This window comes from Thunnus maccoyii, chromosome 23, assembly GCF_910596095.1.
Source record: "Thunnus maccoyii chromosome 23, fThuMac1.1, whole genome shotgun sequence".
Classification (NCBI taxonomy): Eukaryota; Metazoa; Chordata; class Actinopteri; order Scombriformes; family Scombridae; genus Thunnus; species Thunnus maccoyii.
The window spans coordinates 931,473-951,925 of NC_056555.1; the positions used below are offsets into that span (position 1 = coordinate 931,473).

General features: G+C 39.7%; 1 protein-coding gene across 1 annotated transcript in view; it reads left to right on the top strand.

Moving 5' to 3' along the window:
* Positions 1-3,885: 3,885 nt before the first annotated feature.
* arhgef39 (Rho guanine nucleotide exchange factor (GEF) 39) overlaps positions 3,886-20,453 on the top strand; it is a 102,368-nt gene continuing 85,800 nt past the window's right edge. The window contains exons 1-3 of the mRNA XM_042403642.1: positions 3,886-3,989; positions 10,307-10,478; positions 13,031-13,125. Coding sequence (XP_042259576.1) covers positions 10,329-10,478; positions 13,031-13,125 — 245 coding nt within the window. The 5' untranslated portion in view covers positions 3,886-3,989; positions 10,307-10,328. The remainder of the gene's footprint in view (positions 3,990-10,306; positions 10,479-13,030; positions 13,126-20,453) is intronic.

Below are 20,453 nucleotides of genomic sequence, written 5' to 3' on the forward strand. Positions count from 1 at the left end.
GATTTTGTGACAGCATTTACTTTCTGTAAATCGATGCAAAACCTCCCGGATACATCCCGCTTGACATGCGGCCAAAAGTAGTGTTTAAGGATGTTAAGGTATGTTTTGCGCACACCAAAATGTCCATACTCGTCATGTGCCACTTTCAAGACAAGAGGATAGAACTTAGCTGGCACCACTATCTGGAAAACATCAGCATTCACACAGTTTTCACCCACAGGAATCCACTTTCTGAACAGCAAACCATTATGCAAGAAGTATTCGTTGGCAGCACTATTTATCTCAGAGGCCGACAAAACCCGCTCAAATATGTCTGTCAGAGAAGAATCATTACTTTCCTCCTGCACTACCTCACTGTGCGACAGCAACACAGGAAACTCAGACAGCGACGGGACCTCCAACACCACATCACTGTTACTGTCAGGTGATTACTTTTGTTTATGGTTCATTTTACCCACTGGCTCGATTTACCCCGTTCTCCCCTACTTATGCACTAAAGACCGCTGGATCAGGAGAGCGACTTGTGGACTAGCAACCCTCCCGAAACCACGGACATGCTCCCAAGCAAAGCTTCACCCATGTTCGCATCAGAGGGGTGTTCCATCAACGCAGCTGAAGAAAGCTGCACTTACTTGAAAAAGCCTGGCTAGAATTAACGTCAACTTTCACTTGAGGCTCAAGCCATTCCACTAACGCAGTTTAGCTGCCTCTAGTCAGCGCTAAATCTAGCTAGGCTGGAATAAGCTTGAAATGCACAGAGTACATAAGCAGCCCAGAACAGTCGATTATAGAAAAGACTATACTATGTCGCAAAAAGAAGAGAAAACTAGAGCGGTGTTCTTCTCCGCAGCAAAGCAAACCTGCTAATGAAATTATATGAAGAATATAAAGGGGTTTTCACCAAAAAGGCCAATACTGCTACAATTAAAAAGGTGAAGGAGATGGCTTGGCACAAAATTGATGACAGATTAAATGCATACCTGTAGGTAAGTAGTGATAGCCTAAAGGTTAGAGGAGTGAACTTATCTCCAGAATGGTTGACACAATCCCTGCATCCGGCTTGATGAGTCTGTGTGGGGAAAGTGAAGAGCAGCACTTGTCCCTGTTTATGGTTTCATCTTTATTTGTTAATAAATGAGCATTCAGTAGTATTGCCCTTCAGATCAGTGTGGTTATATTATCACTGGCTAGATAATATCAGATGTATAATTAAAATGACATTGTCAGCAACTTAAGAGAACCAACTGCCCAACATTATCATACTCTTTGACACATTTTCTCTTCCACAAAATGTCCATTAACAAGCGTCAATGAAAGTTAGAAATTAAGTTGCAGTTGGAGATAAGGAAACTGGAGTGGGATATAAGTACAGGGGAAACCGCTTAGTGATCACGTCTGTTCGGGTCAAATATCACTATAATATCATAACCTTTTTTTTTTCTTTATTTCTCATGCAGAATACCATCTTATTGATGTTTGTATATTTATTGCCCTACATGAATATAGAGTTACTGAATTTTATTGACTGTTTCAAAACACAGTACAGCTGTTTCAAACGCATTGTGAGCATTTTTGAAGCAGCAGGTTCTGACTTTTGCCAGTGACAAGTTCCTTCTTTTCCTCGGCGGCAGAAAAGGCGAAGAGAGCGGTGAATTTTGCTTGCTATAAGCAGTTAATACTGTATAGCCTACATTTAAACACAGCAGAAGGACATGTTTTGACCTTTATTTAATTTTCTTTTTGTCTTCACAGCTTGAACAAAATGAGTGAATGAATAAATAAATAAATAACTTCTTAACTAAACGCTAAGCTTTTAAATAAAAGAGTTCAGTCCAATACAGGAGTGACCATGAATAAAATGGGGATTTACTTCAGTATTTTTTGTAAAAGTCCCTCACAGTTCTGCTATTTTATGTTTCCTGAACACAGACAAGTGATGCGAGTGTGAAAAGACACTTGATGGAACCGTCTTTTGAGAGTCTGTTTCCGTCTGTTGGACATTCTTTGACATGCAGCTGAGTTAAGCTTGACAGTTAGCCTGCCATGGAGCAGGCTAGTTCTGCTGACTACGTTACCATGGTTACTGAGCTGGGACTCATATAAGCCACAGTGATAGAACGGAACTCTCACTTAAATTAGCGAGGTTTAACGAAATAAGCCAGACTATCCCGTTAGCCAGCTTGATGGAACACCCCCCAACAACGAGCAAACAAGCTAGACTCTCCGTAAAATCCAGGTAAGAAATAACACAACAAAACGTTTCACAAAAGTAAAACCATGCACAAATTGTTCAATTTACCCTGCAAAGCCATCCCAAATGTATTGTCCTTTCCCTCAAATCCACATACAGTCACACGAGCAGACAATAGTTTACCTGCACAGGTAAACAAAGGAACAAAGGCTCAGAGCGCACCACAAGCGCTCCAAACTTTACACATATGGCATTAATAAGGTTCAAAATTATCTTACACTGACTTAAATAAACATGTAATAATGTCCAAAACATATACATTTTAATTAAGATACAAGACTGACTTTAGCAACATGATAAATTCACTTGGCATGACAAAAATCTTTTTTTTTTTGCTCTGGTTTGCTTACTCTCTCTCCATGTGCTTGAGTCCAAGATGGATTGAGTAATGTGAACTATAGTTTCTTAATTGTGGTCACGTGATTACTTTTGTTTATGGTTACCTAGATAAAAGGGGTGGCTCATTTTACCCACTGGTTCGACTTACCCTGTCCTCCCTTACTGTAACTCAGTTACAGTAAAATACAGTGTATCGTGTGATTTGATTATATGAGTGGATGTGGTATTCATATTACATATATTGAATCAACTGAGATACCATAGGCTATCCAGTGCCACATGTACATCTCTACAAGTAGAGATGAGATATTGGATTCCAGCAGTCCTCCTCCTGACTTGTATCCTGTCTTGCAGCAGGACTTGACCTCTATCAGCACTAGATGTCAGTGTTCTCACTGCTCTGTGGAGCTGCAAGCAACATGAACTGCAGCCTGGGATACACTCCAGAAAAATGCATCTTATTTTTTCACTTGAAAGTCTTCTGTCCTTGTGGATTTCATGCTATAGCCTCTTGCATCACGGCCTGATTACTGAGGGCATCACTTTTATCTCATAATGAGCTGCAAACTGCTGTGCAGCGTTTTCTTATATCAACCAGTGCACCATTTCTCACCACTTGTTGCCAGTTCTGTTGTATCTTTAATTAGTAGTAAAGAGTAAAATTTATTGAAGAATAAGTTAGAGAAGGAAACAGAAAGAAAACAACAAAAAATGAAAAACAAAAGGTTATTCAACTGTTTTAATCTCAAGCAGAGCTGATTTACCAGAATCCAAGGGCCCCCAAAAGATCCACTGTGTCTGTGAATCAACTGGGTCGTGCTGATTTAATTGAAAATTGGACAAAATATAAGGAACAATGCACTCCAGTACAACCAACACCCACTGTGACCTCAATAATAAACATAAAGTAGAATTATCACCTTTCTGACCATGTCAACAAAAACTAAAAATATACAAGCTTTGTAAAAGTAGAATTTATGGCAGAGCTGTTGTATTGGATTCCATTAGATTGCACAGGAGTTCCTAATAAAGTGCGCTGCTCACTGAGTGTACATGGCAAATAAAACAACTATAGTGGGTGGGGTTGTGCTGGGGAATATGGACTCTATCTGGACTATTTCCAAACTCCTGTCTGGCAAAGAACTTTGCTGAAGGAAATGTAACATAGTTGAGTGTCTGTTACTGAGAGGTTTATTCCACTTATCAATAGGCTATCTGCTGTGTATGTCGGCATGTTAAACGGAGGTCAGGGTGTCGCTGTATCAGTCCAGGGAGGTATTTCCTGTTAATGTTTTGGTGTGGAGCAGCCAATCAGCCTGCGCGTCAACATCGCAGCCCGGAAGAAGGAAGCTGAATCCGAAAAGAGCGCCTTGATTAAAAGTGGAGACGTTACCTGAAGGTAAGCCTCTTATCACAGCAACACACGGTTTAAAACATTTTATGTAAATACAAGAGCGCTTTCCTTCTTACAGGGAAAAGCGTTACTGTAAACTTTTCAGAGGTTTTGTTAGTGTAGGATTCAAGCGACAAAAATATAACGTTAATAGTTACTTTTTGCTGCGACATTGTTACATACACTATGTAGCATGAAAGTATTTTATTAAAAGTTTTTTATTCTCTTAACGTTAGTAGTGCTGCAGCTGTAGCCTTATTCTGGGCATGATAAGCGGGTTAGACAGATAAATGTTACTGGAAAATGTCAGTAACCTAATGTTAAAATGTCGACGTAAACAGTTACTAGCAGGTTGTGGGACTGTAGCGTAACTATAACCTGGGACCGTCCTGTCATGAAAAATATGATGGCTACAGTGTACACTGGAAGGACCCTGAACGTTTTACCTGAACATTAAAGTGAAACGTAGAAGTAAGCCTAATCAATGGCAAAACAACTGAATATGATCCCTAATTTACCAAAGCCACGCCTTAAATGCTGCTCATGCTTTTTGAACTGTCCCTGCATTCATTGTTACGGTGTTTAACCCCTGAATGAAGTAGGCTATGTAAAACTGTTTTTTAAAAATATTTTCCATGTTACCTTAAAATTCTGTCAGACCTGTCAATCAATTTGTGAGAGTGACAGAAGTTCCAAGTCTGTGATTCAAGTTAAATTGCTGGAGGATTCCATAACTGTATTATGGCTTGTGCTTTTAAGTATGCTTATAATCAATGGTGGCAAAATTACTAATATCTTTGACTTAAGTAAATGTAGCAATACCACAATGAACATGAATACTCATTATTGTGGACACGTAAGCATAATTTTAATGTGGTCAAGGTGGAGCTAATTTTAACAATTTATGTCTGCTAGTCTAATCTATAACAATGCATATTTTATAAATTGATCATATGTTTTACATATAAAATATTGATCAGAAAAATAAGTTGCACTATAGCTGTGCAATAAATGTAGTGGTGTAAAAAGGACAATATTTATCTCTGAAATGTAGTGGAGAAGAAGCACAAGGTAGCATAAAATGGAAATACTAAAGTGAAGAATCAAATCTAATCTAATACAATATATAGTAATAATAATAATAATAATAAAGACTATAAATATATCATGAAAAGTGACCCTGATGGTGTAATATTTGCAAGACAAACTCAACGCAAGATTTATTTAGTAGCTATTCTGGACCTTTTGATCATCCTCCTCCAGTTTAGTTTTAATAAATATTAACCAGAGCGAAGTAGCTATGTTTCCAGCTAAATGTTAGTCCTGTATCCGACAAGGATGAATTCCACACTCAAATCCTGCAATTGAAACAGAGTATCTTAGTATCTAGTTGTATTAGCTTAAACAACCACTCCACACCATCTTGTTTTTAGTTCATCTTAAAATGACACTTTATGAGAACGGTGTTAAATCATGGAAGCAGTGACATGTTTCCATGCTACAGTAACCTCTGTTTAATATGGGAGTCAGCCAGGCATCTTAGGAAGGTTTCTATTGATTGAATGAGTATGGCATGCCTGCCGTAACCCAGATGTAATGTTTACACATGTTGAACAAAAGCCATTGAGTTGAGGTGAAGAATTCTTTCAGCATACACACAGGGGCAGTGGAGTTTTCATCTTAAGACACAGGCTTTATGTGAAACTCCAGCAGTGTGTAGTTTGTTGGATGGTAGCTCAGCCCATCATCCAATCACAGTCAGGCTCATCCTGTGAGTGTGTCCCTGTGGGAGAGGTGTACCCTGGTTGCCCACTATAGGGGTTAATTGCTGATAAAGCTCTGCTCTCTGCCCACTCCTCACTCCGTTAATACAAAGGAGATAACACCAATGAGGGACTGCAGGGAGGACACTTTATGACCGTAGGCCAGCTGGGGGAGGGTTTGATGATAGTAGTAGGGAGTGACCAGTGACTGGTGTAAGACTGCATCTAATGGTTATTTTCATTATGGATTTTATTTTATATAAAGATAGACATAAAGCTGTAGAATTGGAAAAAAGACAAATGTTTATCAAACTTTACCAGAGCCCAAAGTGACATCTTTTGCTTATTTTGTCTGACCAACAGTCCAAAAACCCAAACATATTCAATCAAGAATCAAATTCTGTAGGGCTGTAGTAGTCTCCTGGTCGACTGGTTGATTAGTTGGTCGATATGCCCTTGTCTGACCAATTTCTGATTGGTCGGACGAGAGCATATGCCCCCCCCCATAAATCGATTAGTTGACGATTATGTACGATTTTAGTCGACCAAGATTTTCTTTGGTTGACTACAGCCCTAAAATTCTCACATTTGAGTGTTCCAGTTTTGAAGAGCTACAAACACTTTTATCTTCCGATGCAGTCAGGCAACATGACATACAAACAAACTCTTATGTCCAGAAAGAATAACTAAAAGTTATAATTTAATCACTGATTTATCGGATCACAACCTAACCCTACATGTGAGAAAACTGACTAAAAATAGATTTAAGCTAGTGATCCTCCAGTGCATACCCCAAGCTAAGCAAGAAGAGTTGTCAATGAAATTAACATCTTGACATATTATAATGCTCTGTTCCCTTCTTGAAACTAAACTTTGTGCTTATAAAAGAGTCAAAACAAGTGCTATAGTGGAGTAGCAGTTCATATAAAAAGTAAATCACAGCAAACTATTTATATTTACATAATTTCTAGGGCTGTAGTCTCCTGGTCGACTGGTCGATTAGTTGGTCTATATTGCTCTCATCCGACTAAATTCTCATTGATTGAATAACTGCTGTGTTACTTTCATAAGGAGAAAAGTGCTACATCAGCAGCCTTCCAGGATTAATCCATTATGTCCTGCGGCAGGAGGGACAGACTAACAAATTACCTGTGAAAACGGGTGTGTATTCAGAACATCCCGCGACTAATCGATTAGTTGATGATTATGTACGATTTCAGTCGACCAAGATTTTCTTTGGTTGACTACAGACCTAGAAATTAACAGCTTGAACTGGGATGATGCACTGTCCTCTGATGATCTGGACTATGGCTGTGATACTTTCACTCACAGAATCAACTCTGTGAGGGAAATATTTAATGTGAGGATACAGATAAAATCTAAAAATAAAAACAACTGTGGTTTAATGAAAATTTGTGGGAACTAATGAAATCTAGAGATGCTGCACTAAGGAAGGCAGTTAAAACTAGAAGAGACACTGACATGCTGAACGGTTTAAGGAACAAAGTTATCCAAGAGCTAAGAGAAGCTAAATCTTGTTTTTATCTCAATATACTGTATGAGGCAAAAGGCAACAGTAAATTGATCTGGAAAAACACTGATAATCTCATAGGTATGGAGCCAAAATTTTTATATTTTTATATTTTAAACTCAAAGTACAGGGAAAGTTAATTGAAGATCATCTTACTGTTGCTTCTGTTTTTAATATTTTTTTCTTGAGTCTGTACATGAGCTAGGAAAAAAATGACGAAAAAGAAACCGCATATTGTTCCTATAGATGCTACAGTCCAGGTTTTTGAGCTGGTAGAGGCTAATGAGTTACAAGTAAACAAAATCATCAGCTCTTTAAAAAGCTCCAAAAGTAGAGATGCTTTCCAATTTGACACCATGTTTGTCAAATCACACAAAGATATTTTAACTCCCCCCATTGCTCATTTAATTAACTTAATTAACTTGTCTTTTAAATACAGCTCCTTTCCTGATGACTGGACATGTGCCATTGTCACGTCTGTTTTTAAATCTGGAGACCGCGTTGAAGCCAGTAACTACAGACCAATAAGTATTCTGCCAGTTCTCTCAAAGGTTGCTGAGAAAGTTGTCATTGAACAACTGACAGCATTTCTTAATACAAGCAATTTTGGTCTACATTAGGCTTGCCACGGTGGTCGATGTTATTGGTGTTGGGACATACACCGATTACATTACTTGCCCACCGCCCATACCATAGTTTTGCTTTTTTCTATAGAAACAAACCCATTTATATAATTTTTGCTTATCAGCGCCCACGTTCATCAAATAAAAAAACTCCAATTTGAAAAGTATCAAGTGTGTTATCAATACTTAGTCAGACGAGGGAAGCTACAATTATAAACTGACAGTGTCTTCTCCGGGAGCATCTGCAGCAGCAGCAGAGTCGCGGGACAGAGTGTTCTCCGTCCCGCTGATGTAAACAAATGTAACATTAGCTGTTAGCGAGCAGCTGCTCTCATGTCTCTCTGGGTCTCGGTGCTTGTTTTTGGCAGCAACTCTTCTGCTCTCTGCCTGCTCAGCCTGCTCTTGGTGTGTCTCTCTCCGGCTGGCAGGCGACTTGCTCTGGTTCTGGTTCTGGTTCTAAGTGGTAGTCGTCCTCTGGCTTGTCCCTGTCTGGGTGCACCGCAGCCCGGCTGTACACGGAGGACAGAGGACAACCTGCTAACGGCAGCCTGAAGCCAGCTGTCACTAACTCACAAACAAAGGACAGCAGCTACACTGAACTAAAAATCTAATGTTAAAGATCAAAGTAAGGGCTCTACAGATGAGCGTCATTGACGAATATCTTATTTTGTAAAGCGTCCGATGTAACTGATAACACTGGTGTTGTCACGAGTTTCTTAGTCGGTGGGAAAATTTCCTCACTGTGGCATCCCCAGTCTACACTGTATGCAATTTGGCTTCAGAGCAAATCATTCCACTGAAACTGCTACCTTGCACTTAATAGAGCAAATTAAATCAAGACTTGATAAAGGAGGAGTAGTTGGTGCTGTATTTTTAGATCTGCCTAAAGCATTCGACACAATCATGATGTTAATATCGAAACTCTATAAATGTAACTTCTCATCTAGAGCACTGGCATGGATGTCTTCATATTTATCTAATAGGAGACAATGTGTTAAAGTTTGTGACGCACTGTCCAATAACATGAAGTGCACAATGGGTGTTCCACAAGGGTCAGTGTTAGGTCCCCTGTTATTTAGCCTAAATATTAATGATCTCCCTCAGCAGTGTCATGATATATAACTGCAAATGTATGCAGATGGCACTGTTGTGTACACACATGCAAAAGCTGCAACAGCTGAGTTAGCAGCAGGTAAGCTAACAATTAGCCTATGTTGGAAAGCATCACACATCAGCTTCATCAACCATGTCTGAGTGCAAATGTAAACAAGACAAAAGGTATGTTTTTCTCTAAAATCATGGTACAACATTCTAAAGTGGATATTCTCAACATAGTCACTGGTTAAATATCTTGCTGTGACACTGGATCCAAATTAGAACTTTAAGAACACACTTTTAAGCACACTGCATAAAAGCCACAACTCAGGGGAATGCCCTACCTGATGATATGAGGAGCTGCAGTTCCATCAGTACATTTAAAACCAAATTAAAAAGTCTGCTAAAAGCTACTCAGCTCTGTAACCACTGACTCTACATTTATCTCATGGTCTTCTCATGAACACAAATAATCTTGCTTTTAATTTGACAAACTTACATTATTAATTTATAGTTGACATTGTGGTGTATGTGATGTGCTATTGTGTGTAGCTTCGTATTTTGTATTATGTGTCCCGTGTGTTTTTTGCTTTGTACTGTTTATATGTTTTAATTGTGACCTGCCGAAGGGACTGCAGATGAAAATTAGCTAACTCTGGTACAGTACATCAAATGATAACATTTATGTTTAACACTGTACATGGTCCCAATAAATAAATAAGACATTATCTTACATAATCTGACCCTTAGTGTAAACCATAGGCTGTTTAAAAATATGGACATAATTACTGTGACGTCACTCGTTGGTTTCTGAGGAGCGGTTTTGAAGCTCAAAGTGAGCCGCTCCGGCCTTCGCCATCTTAGCAGTGCATGACGCTGCCTAACTCCCAGCCAATCAAAAATGGGCAAAGAGGCGGGCCGAATGGCTGAAACAAGTCACCTAGCGGCTGGTGGACCTGTCACTCAAAGCAGCCATGTCTTTCATTATGCATAACTTTACGGCTTAATAAAACTTAAATGGGTGAGTTATATAAAAATTCACCCCCCGCACATTTGTCATGAAAGGGAAAATTATCTATAGAGACCAAAACCGTTTTTTGTACCAGGCTGTAAACATGTTTATCTCTGCTGTAAAGTTGGGCATTTTAACATGGGGGTCTATGGGGAATGACTCGCTTTTGGAGCCTCAAGTGGGTATTCAAGGAACTGCAGTTTTTGGCACTTCTTCCTCGGCTTCATTTTACAGCCCCAGAGGTTGCCGCTTGTTGTAAACCTGTCTGTAACCTGGTCTGTTTGCTTATGTCTCTGCAGTGATCTCCTCGATACTTTGACCATGAGTTTCTCCCCTTGTCCATCCGGTCCACTTGGGTGTAGCAGTATCCAGGAGCAGAGGGAACGCTGGGAGAGAAAACGCAGCCGAACAGCAAGAGAGTTGGTGCAGACGGAACAACGTTACTGCCAACAGCTGGAGCTAGTCACCACTGTACGTACTGTAGCAGTCAGGAACACTGATTTAACCTGGTGGACACTCAAAGAAGTTACAATGTATGAACTAAAGGCCTAAAAAGTGTCAGTGTCATAAATCCAACACTGAGAGACAGTGTTAATGGCATGCAGTGTTTCCCCTATGATTTTTTTTCAGCAGCGGTGCTGTTGTGCAAACGCAGAGCCCACGGTGCCAGGAACTGTATTTGCACACACCACCAGTGGCTACCGTAGAATTGTTCCACATAGGTTTATTCTTGTTCAGAGAGTCATGTGTGTTAATTTATGAGGAGCTTTTGACACCAGAAAGGCTCTGGAGGCCCAGATAGCTTTAATTGTAATAAATAGAATTAAAAAAAAAATAGAATAAATAAACAGAATGAAATGGCTCAACACATGAAGTGTACACTATTTTTATTGAATATAGATATAAATAGATAATATCACTAACTAACACATTAGATAACAAAACATAGAATATAATAACTGTCACTACACTACAACAACATTAAGAAGCCTCAGTGGCATAGGTAACATCCTAGTTTCCGTTTGTCATGATTATTATGTACAGTGAAATTTCACCAGCAGGCGTTCATCATTAAGCAGCGCCGCTATTGAAAACATATAGGGATAACACTGGCATGCCTTCCCCTCCTCTGGCTAGAAGTGATTGAGAATAAATGTAGACTAGGCAGGGTTAACAGTGACACTCTCTGTCATTCCATCACTACTGCTATTGCTTGACGGCTTGCTTGAAATAAAGAGTGTCACTAGTAACACCAGAAGAATTTATTACACTTTTATGAAATGAAACAGTCAGCTTCAAGAAAAACAACTAGTGCTGTGACATCAAACAAAAGTCCATGTATTTAATGTGTTAGGAAATTGCTTAAGCTCAGTGTTTCCCCTATAATAGTACAGGCCTGATGGGCCGCCAGGCCAACGAGAACCTCTGCCAGGCCAAAAAATATTTTTTTAAATGCCAAAAATAACGCCAAGTATCCATTCATTCGGAAATCAATAGTGTTTGGGAGCCTCTGAGCAGCGCTGTTTCGAAATGCGAGTCAACGTCTGTGTCGTTGCCATGGAAACTGCAGGTAGCATAGCTCCTTTTAAGTAAAAGGGCAGTACGTAAGCGAGTGAGTGGTTAAGCAAGAGAGCGAGCGTCAGAAAAGTGACGGTGAATGTGAGCGGTGCAGAGGAAAAAGTTAGCAGTGAGGCCGTATTCAGACCAAATCAGGTGGTGCGGCGTTCAGCCGCGGGGTCAAGTGGAGGTGTGTGGAGGTGTGGGCGTGTTTATTTGTCCTCCGGAACGTAACTGCTGTGAAACAATCAGAAAATAATGTTTTATTGATCTGATTCACCGGCATTCTCGCTACCAGCGCTCCCTCTCTTCATTCATTCTCTAGCTTGCTCGACCACTGCTCGCTCTCTCTCTCTCTCTCTCTCTCTCTCTCTCTCTCTCTCTCTCTCTCTCTCTAATAAAAAAAGCTGCAGACCATTTATCTTATATATCAGTTATGTTTCATATTGTATTTCAGTGGAGTAAGGACAACAGTGAATAGTCTGGCACACAGTACAGTGTTTCCCCTAGGTTGACTGCTTTGGCCTGTTTCACACATTTTTCCGTTCTCTATCTCTCTGTTTAGTGTCTGCAGGTTAGGCATTCACCGTAACTTTTCTGCCACTCACTCTACCATTCACTCACCTGCTATGCACACATATTATGCACTGCCCCCTAGGCAACGACACAAAAGTTAACTCACGTTTCAGAACAGTGCTACACAGAGGCTCCCAATGCTGTTGATTTCTGAATGAATGGATATTTGGTGTTATTTTTGGCATTAAAAAAATATTTTTTTGGCCTGGTGGGGTTTCTTGTTGGCCTGATGGCCCGCCAAGCCTGTACAATTATAGGTGCAAAAATATAGTGCAGTATATTGGAGCAAGAGACTGAAAATTGTACCCCTTTTTCTATTCATTCAATCTAGAATTGGGTCTGAATCAAGAATTGATTCTCAATCAAATTGGACACCAAAGAATCCAAATTGAATTTTGAAATCCCCAAAGATTCCACCTCCAACTGCAGCCCAATTTCTGCACAGTTACTCACCCTCCACCCGTTCACTCCAATTAGGAGACATTTTAGGCCTAATGCACATTCAATTTGCTAATCCCATTTTCACTTCAAATAACTTGAGACCAGCACAGCTGTTGCTTTATTGTGATAACAACATCCCTCTGTACTTGTGTCTCATGTGAGCCATGCAGAGCTACAGTGCCATGTAATGCTTACAGTCAGTCTGGGCTGTACGGCAAAAACCATCAACCTCTGTCCCTGATGTGTGATCTTGTATGTTTAGTACAGTCTGGTGTTGGTATTTCAATTGCCATCAGTGTTGGAGAATAATTTAGATGTCAGTAGTAAAAGCACTTCCACTTTGCATTCATCAAAGGCATATCCAATCAGAGACAGAACAGATTTAGCTTGATGATATATGCTAAGAAAAAATTTAATTTTGTCTCCTTCTGCTCTCTTGTTTCTCATAGTACTTTGTGGAGATCTTGAAGGCCAAAGCAACCCTGAGGCAGGACATTAGAGAAAGCATCTTCAGTTCAATTAAAGCCATTCATTCAGTAAACCAGTAAGTATCCTCTGAATAATTGAAAGAATATCTGTGCTTTGAAGAGGATGGTGAGAGACTGTAAAAGGGATGAGGATTGGTAGTTTGTCTCTTACATAAGAATGCAGTCAAGATAAACTCCTAGTTTATTAAAGTCTAGTCCTTATCTTCACCATTAGCAGGAGTCAATGATTTTGTGTTGCAGTGTAGATGTTCTGTTTCCCTCATGTAAACAGAACAGAACATTGTATATCAAGTATAATTACTCCAGGTGATATTGCCCATGAATAGCATTCTTTTTACCATGGAAAATTCATGAATTCTCATTGCCTACCTGAGCTGCTGTTTATGAGCTCAGGGAACACGGTGAAGTCAGGGCTGAGAGAAGCTGATCTCTCCACATGTCTATATGTCAGATTAGGGCTGTGCGATTAATCGAATTTTACGTTACATTATGATTTTGGCTTCCAATGATTATGACAATAAGATAATCGAGATAAAACGATTATTGTTTATTATTGTCATTTTGTAATGATGCTCTCGTTTTGTCTTGTGTTGCAAACCTAGCCAACCTCTTTCCTTAACAGCGGTGCGCTTTCGCCCCTAAATGTGTCCGACAGGTGTTGAGCATCTCTGTCCACAGACTAACCTGCCTTCACCAGGCTAACTGACAGCTGAAATTTACTGAACCAAAATAGTTTGCATGTTGGCTCCACGTGAAGAAACCAACAGCATTTGTACTTATTGATTCATTGGTTTTATTTCCTCGCCCACTGTAGTGAGTGAATCTGCCTGTAGTGAAACTGGGACTAAGCGGTGCTTCATCCGCATGCTCCACTTCACTCAGCTGCCTGACAGACCCGCTGCTTCTTCCCACATTAACCTGACTAACAAACCGGGGCTTGGTGCTCCGGTTGGATCCAAACGGAGAGCCGGGGCTAACGTTACCTGGGAGGCTAGCGGAGGCTAACTTGCTGTGCTTTCCTCTGGTCATGCTGCTGCTAACGCTCCGCTAGCCTTCCAGGTAGCCCTGGCCCTCCGTTTGGTTCCAACTGGAGCACCGAGCCCCAGTTTGTTTTTCAGTTTAAAGTGGGAAGAAGCAGCGAGTCTGTCGTTCAGCTGAGTGAAGCGAAGCCTGCGGAGGAAACACTGGGACCGTCAGCATGTAATAGTCCGTGGAGGTGCTGCGGTGTTCAGCTGCACAGATAGGAAACCTTTCGGCTGACTGGATGTACCACTCTGTTTGAAAAAAACCTTTTCTTCTTCTTCTTTTTGGTTTATAACAGTGGTTGGAAACCAGCGTATTAGGTGCATTACTGCCACCCTCTTCTTTGGACTGTGGACCAAAGATTAAATCCTACACATTAAACCTATCTGTCTAATAAACTCTAGGGCTGTAGTCTCCTGGTTGCCTGGTCGATTAGTTGGTCGATATGCTCTTGTCCGACCAAATCCTCATTGGTCGAATAATTGCCATGTTACTTTCATAAGGAGAAAAGTGCTACATCAACAGCCTTCCAGGATTAATCCATTATTTCCTGCGGCAGGAGGGACAGACTAACAAATTACCTGTGTATTCAAAACACCCCCGTTGTTTTCAGAACTTTGAGCTCGCCCAACCTAACGGAGACTGCTAGGTCTAACTGTACTCAATGTTTACCGCGCGTTTACTGAATGTACTGAACGTTTTCTGAATCAGTGTTTCTCCTATAACAAGAACAACAAGAACTCCTGCCAGGCCAAAAAATAATTTTTTATGTCAAAAATAAAGCCAAATATGCATTCGGAAATCAATAGCCTTTGGGAGTCTCTATGCGGCGCTGTTCCGGTACATGAGTCAACCTCTGTGTCGTTGCCTGGGAAACTATTGGTAGCGTAACTCTGTTAAGGAGTAAGGCATTGTATAGTATGTTTGCGTAGCATGTGGAAAAGAGTGAGCTGCAGGAAAGTGACTATGGATGCGAGTGAAGCAGAGGAAAAGGTTAGTAGTAAGTTGTCAGTCTGGCAGTAAATGTACAGTACTCCAGTGTAACAGTTAATAAATTCTAAAAAGTCAAGTCTGTTGTTTCCCCAAGTGCTGGAAAACTAATCAATTAGTTGATGATTATGTACGATTTCAGTCGACCAAGATTTTCTTTGGTTGACTATAGCCCTAATAAACTCAAAGAAAACTACTGCTGCACCCACTTGGCAGGTTCATTAAAGTTTTAATGCTGAGCTCCTGAACTCCAGTCTTCCTAAGTTTTTCCCTCAAATATTTTCTTTCTTGATCATTAGCACAATCTATGATTGCATGTGTAATAGTCTCCTCAGCCAGGTGGAAAAAAATATGTGCAAATATTGGCATTGGCATTCAGCAAAAATGAGAGTCAAAAAGTAATCATGTTAAATAATTGTGATCTCAATATTGACCAAAATAATCTTGATAATGATTTTTGCCATAATCGAGCAGCCCTATGTCAGATTGATCTGGCTGTTGAGATGCTACAAAATCTCAACTGATTGTTTTTTTTAAAGCTGATACCAAAACTGATACTTCTGTTTTTGAGTGTTGAGTGTGTTTAAGTGTCCAAACTTTGATTATTTCTGTGTTAAAAACAACTATATTTAGTCCTCTCTGGATTATGTTCTGGCAAATTTAAATCCTCGTTGACATCCACTATTCTGTCACTCTGCATTGTCTCCACTGCATTGCTTAACTAGTATATCAAATTACTGTGAGGTACCATCTGGCATGTCAGTGAACGTGGACTTTTGGGGGAGACTGAAGTCACTGTTAGCAGAGATTCAGACTGAAAACAGCCCTGCGTTAAAATAATGCAAACGGTGGGGGCACTAGTGAGCCAGCAGTGGAGTAGGACTCGTTGTGCCAAGCTCCTGCCTAACTTTCCTAAAACTATATTTTCATTGCAAATATAATTTTTTAACATAAATGAGATACCCTGGAGCAAGTAAATTGAACTATATATGGTACTTCAGTGGTGACGAAGATCCTTAAATATAAGTACAATGTTCCCTCAAGCATTAGGCCTAATGCCTCCATGGCATAACAGTTTGCTGTGACCAGCCGCCCATTCCATGGCTAGAGTTGAACTTAAAATAGAGGTGGCTAATTTGAGAGAGACGAATGAAGACATGAAAGGGAGGATGTGGAAATGCAGTGTTCATATTGTGGGTGTCGCAGAAGAACCCACTTTAAGCTCCACAGCTTCAATCTCTAAACTACTTAAGGAAGTTTTATGTCTGGAGAAAGAAATCCTGGTGGACCGCTCGCACAGGGGCCTCACACCGAGAAAATCTAATTGAAAATCTTGGGTCATTGTTGGCAAACACTCCCCAATGTTTTATATTATTACTGTTAGGCCAACATCAGGGCATTGACATAATGGATGAGTGACATAGACAACTCCGATACCCCTAAATGGCTAATCCTGAAGAATACATCCTGTGGGTCTACCTCCTTACCAACTCTATTGTGCTTTGAACTCCAACTGGTAAAGGCCATTTCCCATTGTACACTAACCCTAATGTTGCATGGTCGATTTGGAACCAATTTAGGAGGACATTTGCTGTCCGTAGTGTCTCCCATTCTGCTCCGATAGTTAAAGGCCACAAGTTTACCCCTTCAATACTAGAGGGAGCCTTTGGCATCTGGCTTGAGAGTGGGATCAAATCATTGCAGGACCTCCATGTAGATAATAATTTTGCATCTTTTGAGCAACTGATAAACAAATTTGGTATCCCAAGGTCTCATTTTTATAGATATCTACAACTGCGGAACCTTATACCCTCACACTCCGATTGCTTGCCTTTATATCCTCCTACATCTCTGTTAGATTCTATTTTCAATTTCATGACAGACAAAAAGACAAAAACAAATTATAGGTAGGATATATAACCTTCTCAATCTACATTATTTGATGACTTTAGGTCATCTTAAAAACAAATGCGAGGAAGACTCCAATCCCAGATGTAATTTGGCAGAAAATTATCTGAAGGATTTACTCATCATCCATTTTACCAATGGCATGCTGTTGTACAATTCAAGATAGTACACCGACTTCATTGGTGGAAAGCTAGGCTGTGCAGAATTAGACCAGACCTGGACCCTACATGTCATAGATGCAAGCAAGCTCCTGCAGATCTACTACATATGTTCTGGACATGTCCAAGATTACATAATTTCTGGCAGTCTATCTTAGATACTTTCTCTAAAATGTTAGAGGATCCAATGAATCCATCTTCTTTCATTGCTTAATTTGGTGTTGCACAATGGGATGTGCATCTGAGAAATTACAAGTGCAACATGCTGACCTTTTGCACTTTGTTAGCCAGGCGACTTATACTGTCCAGGAGGAAAGACCCTCTCCCCCCTACGCATTCTCATTGAGTCAAAGAGGTTATACAATATCTCAAGCTAGATAAGATAAGATACTTTCTCCAAGGGTCTGTTCTGAGATGTTGACAGCCTTTCCTGACATTTGTAGAAAAAAAAGGATGCAGAGAATGTAACCCGAAAATATGTAAGAATTTCTGACTCGTTCTGTTGGTGTGTGTCTTTTTTTGCTTGTATGTTTCTTCTCTTCGGCAAGTGAGTAAAATGACTGACTTTAAGTTAGTGGCACAGGTCTGGTGGGTGGGTATTTAGGCGGGTGGGCTGGATGGATACTTGGGATTAGACTGGTTACAGTGTACTGTTTGTACTTTGTATACTGTGAAAATTTGCAATAAAAAGACTGATGGTTTAAGGTACTGATGGGACAATAAAATATGATACAGGAAGTCCAGTCGGAGGTACAGATTCATGGATTTAAAGGCTTATCATGCGTCAAAGTACTACACAGAGGTTTGTAACACACATAGACAGGATTTTACAAGTCTGAAAAGTTATCACAGCGTCAAGTATGTATTTTTGCATTTTTGCTGGACAACCCTGCGTTTGCACCCTCGCTTTGTCGATGGACTCCCCTCATTCAAATGAATGAGAAGGCCGCGTTTTTTCACCCAGGGCTAATGCTGGTCTGAAAGCTGCCTTGCACTAAAAAAGACTCTTCACGTCATGTGAGTGAAATGCTAGCCATTACAAGGTAATAGATGTTAAAACAAGAGTTACATATGTAACAACAGTTCTATGAATTCTGGATGACCTCCAGATGTACTGTATATTAATTATTATCAATTCCACAGTGCATGGTAGTGCTCTGACTTTTTGATGGATGAAACATAATTTTAAACACATAGTGTAATGATATTCACATTTTACATAATTGGGAGAAATTAAGTTGAAGATAGAAATTGTAACAATGGAACATTCTGGCTTAATTTTGTAAGTTGTAGTCCTCCAAATGTTGTCATGTCACCTTCATTTGGTCATTGTGTGGTTCATTTGCCAAGAGTCAGTTCACCCTTCGGAGACTAGGTGTGAAGAGCTTGTGTGATGTAATTCGCAAGGCTGGATTAGCCAAATGCTAGTTATTATACATTCTAGTTATTCTTTCCTAAACTGTTACAAAATTGATTTATCATAATATATATATTGACATTGTGATATGAAATTACATATACCATGATAAAACATTTTATCCATATTGTCCACTCCTATATCCAACCGTACAGGTAGTCCTTTTGCTCTGTATGGAAGAGTCTGCATTTATTATGTTTCTCCACTCATTTATTCATCCTTTTCAATATCAGAAAAATATTCTATTATGATGCTAATTTCAGCCATATAGGTTTGTTGTAACTGTAGAAATGCAGTTCAAACACAATCAGTCTGGACAGTTGTCCTCAAGATTTGATGAACCCCTCAGATTTGCAATCTACAGTTTGAACACAGTGTAAAAGACTTAAACAGTTCAGTATCAGACTGCACAGCCAACCCAGTCTCACATCAAAATGTGTTATAGCTACATTGGACCATAGTGCAAAACATTAGTCTCACAATAACAGCTCTAAATTGTGAGATGCGTATGTTTTTTTTTGTTTGTTTTTTGGCCTATTCTTTTCTCTTGGCCTGCGTCCACAACATTTTATTTTATTTTATTTTTTTATTTGATAGGGACGATGCAATTTAACATAGTTCCGACACAGAGCATGAAACTGATGTACTGCACAGAGAGTTTATAGCTATTTCTAATTTTCAACTCTTGCCCCTAGTTGGGCTTTACATATATAGTGTAATTAAAATATACAGCTTTCATCATCATAAAAACCACAGTGCACTACAGATATGGGAGTACAATAAAATACACTTACTGAATTACATTGATTGTGATGTACAGTTTGAAAAAAAAAAGAACAATACAATACAATTACCCTAAAAATGCTACAGCTCTGGTTTGCTTTTAGTTTGTATGGAGAAGGCTGATTGTCCAAATTTAGATCTACGATATGGTATTTTACAGTTGCCATTCACCTTGCTCCTAGTTACTCTGGTACTGTCTTGTCTTTGGATATATCTAGAAAGAGGCTCGGGGGCTAAACTATTGATACATTTGAAAATCAATTTAAGAAAACAAAAATGAGTAAAGCTCTCAAAACTAAGTAGATTGTGTTTTTTCAGTATGTGACAGTGATGCCACAGCACAGGCTTTTTGTCCATTATTTTTAGTGCCTGATTGTATCAGGATGTGAGGTGTCTGATTGTGGATGGTGATGTTTGAGTCCATACTGTCATACAATACAAAAAATGAGAGAAAATCATAGCGTCCATAAATAACTGAGCTGCCTGAGTTGGTATGTAGTGCCCGATTAGTTTGAAACAATTGTCAACTGTCAAGTTTCAGTCTGCGAAAACCATGGATGTATAAAGAGAACTGGATACAAGAACAGCACCAGGCTTTGAAGCAAATTTGACATAGCAGCCAAACTGTCTAATTGCAACATCCCATGAGGCACACTGAGACTTTTTCCCCATAGCCTTACATTGTGAAAGAGACGACAGTAAATTAGCAGATTAATTTTTTTGAGCGTCACAACCCCCGCGAAATGACTGGTCTCACTATAAGATCAATTTAGTCCAATCACATTTCGAAAATCTAGAAAAGCCGCACAATTGAATTGTTTTATCCTCATTCAAGTTAGCTGCAGGGCTAAACTGGAAGTTAGCTGATTAAGTTGGCAGAAGTCTCTAGTGAGCATGAGTGATGGGCGTAATAGAGCATGCACAGTATTTTCATCCGGGTAATTTCTTTACAGCGGGAAGTGGCTTTTTTGGTTTCATGTGCCACTGAGCACCTTTCATAGGAATAAACCGAACCATGCCTCCAATGCTGTATCCAGTTCTCTTTATACAGCCATGGTGAAAACAAAAAAAAAAGCTGACATTCCTTTTATTCTCAGCGGAAAAT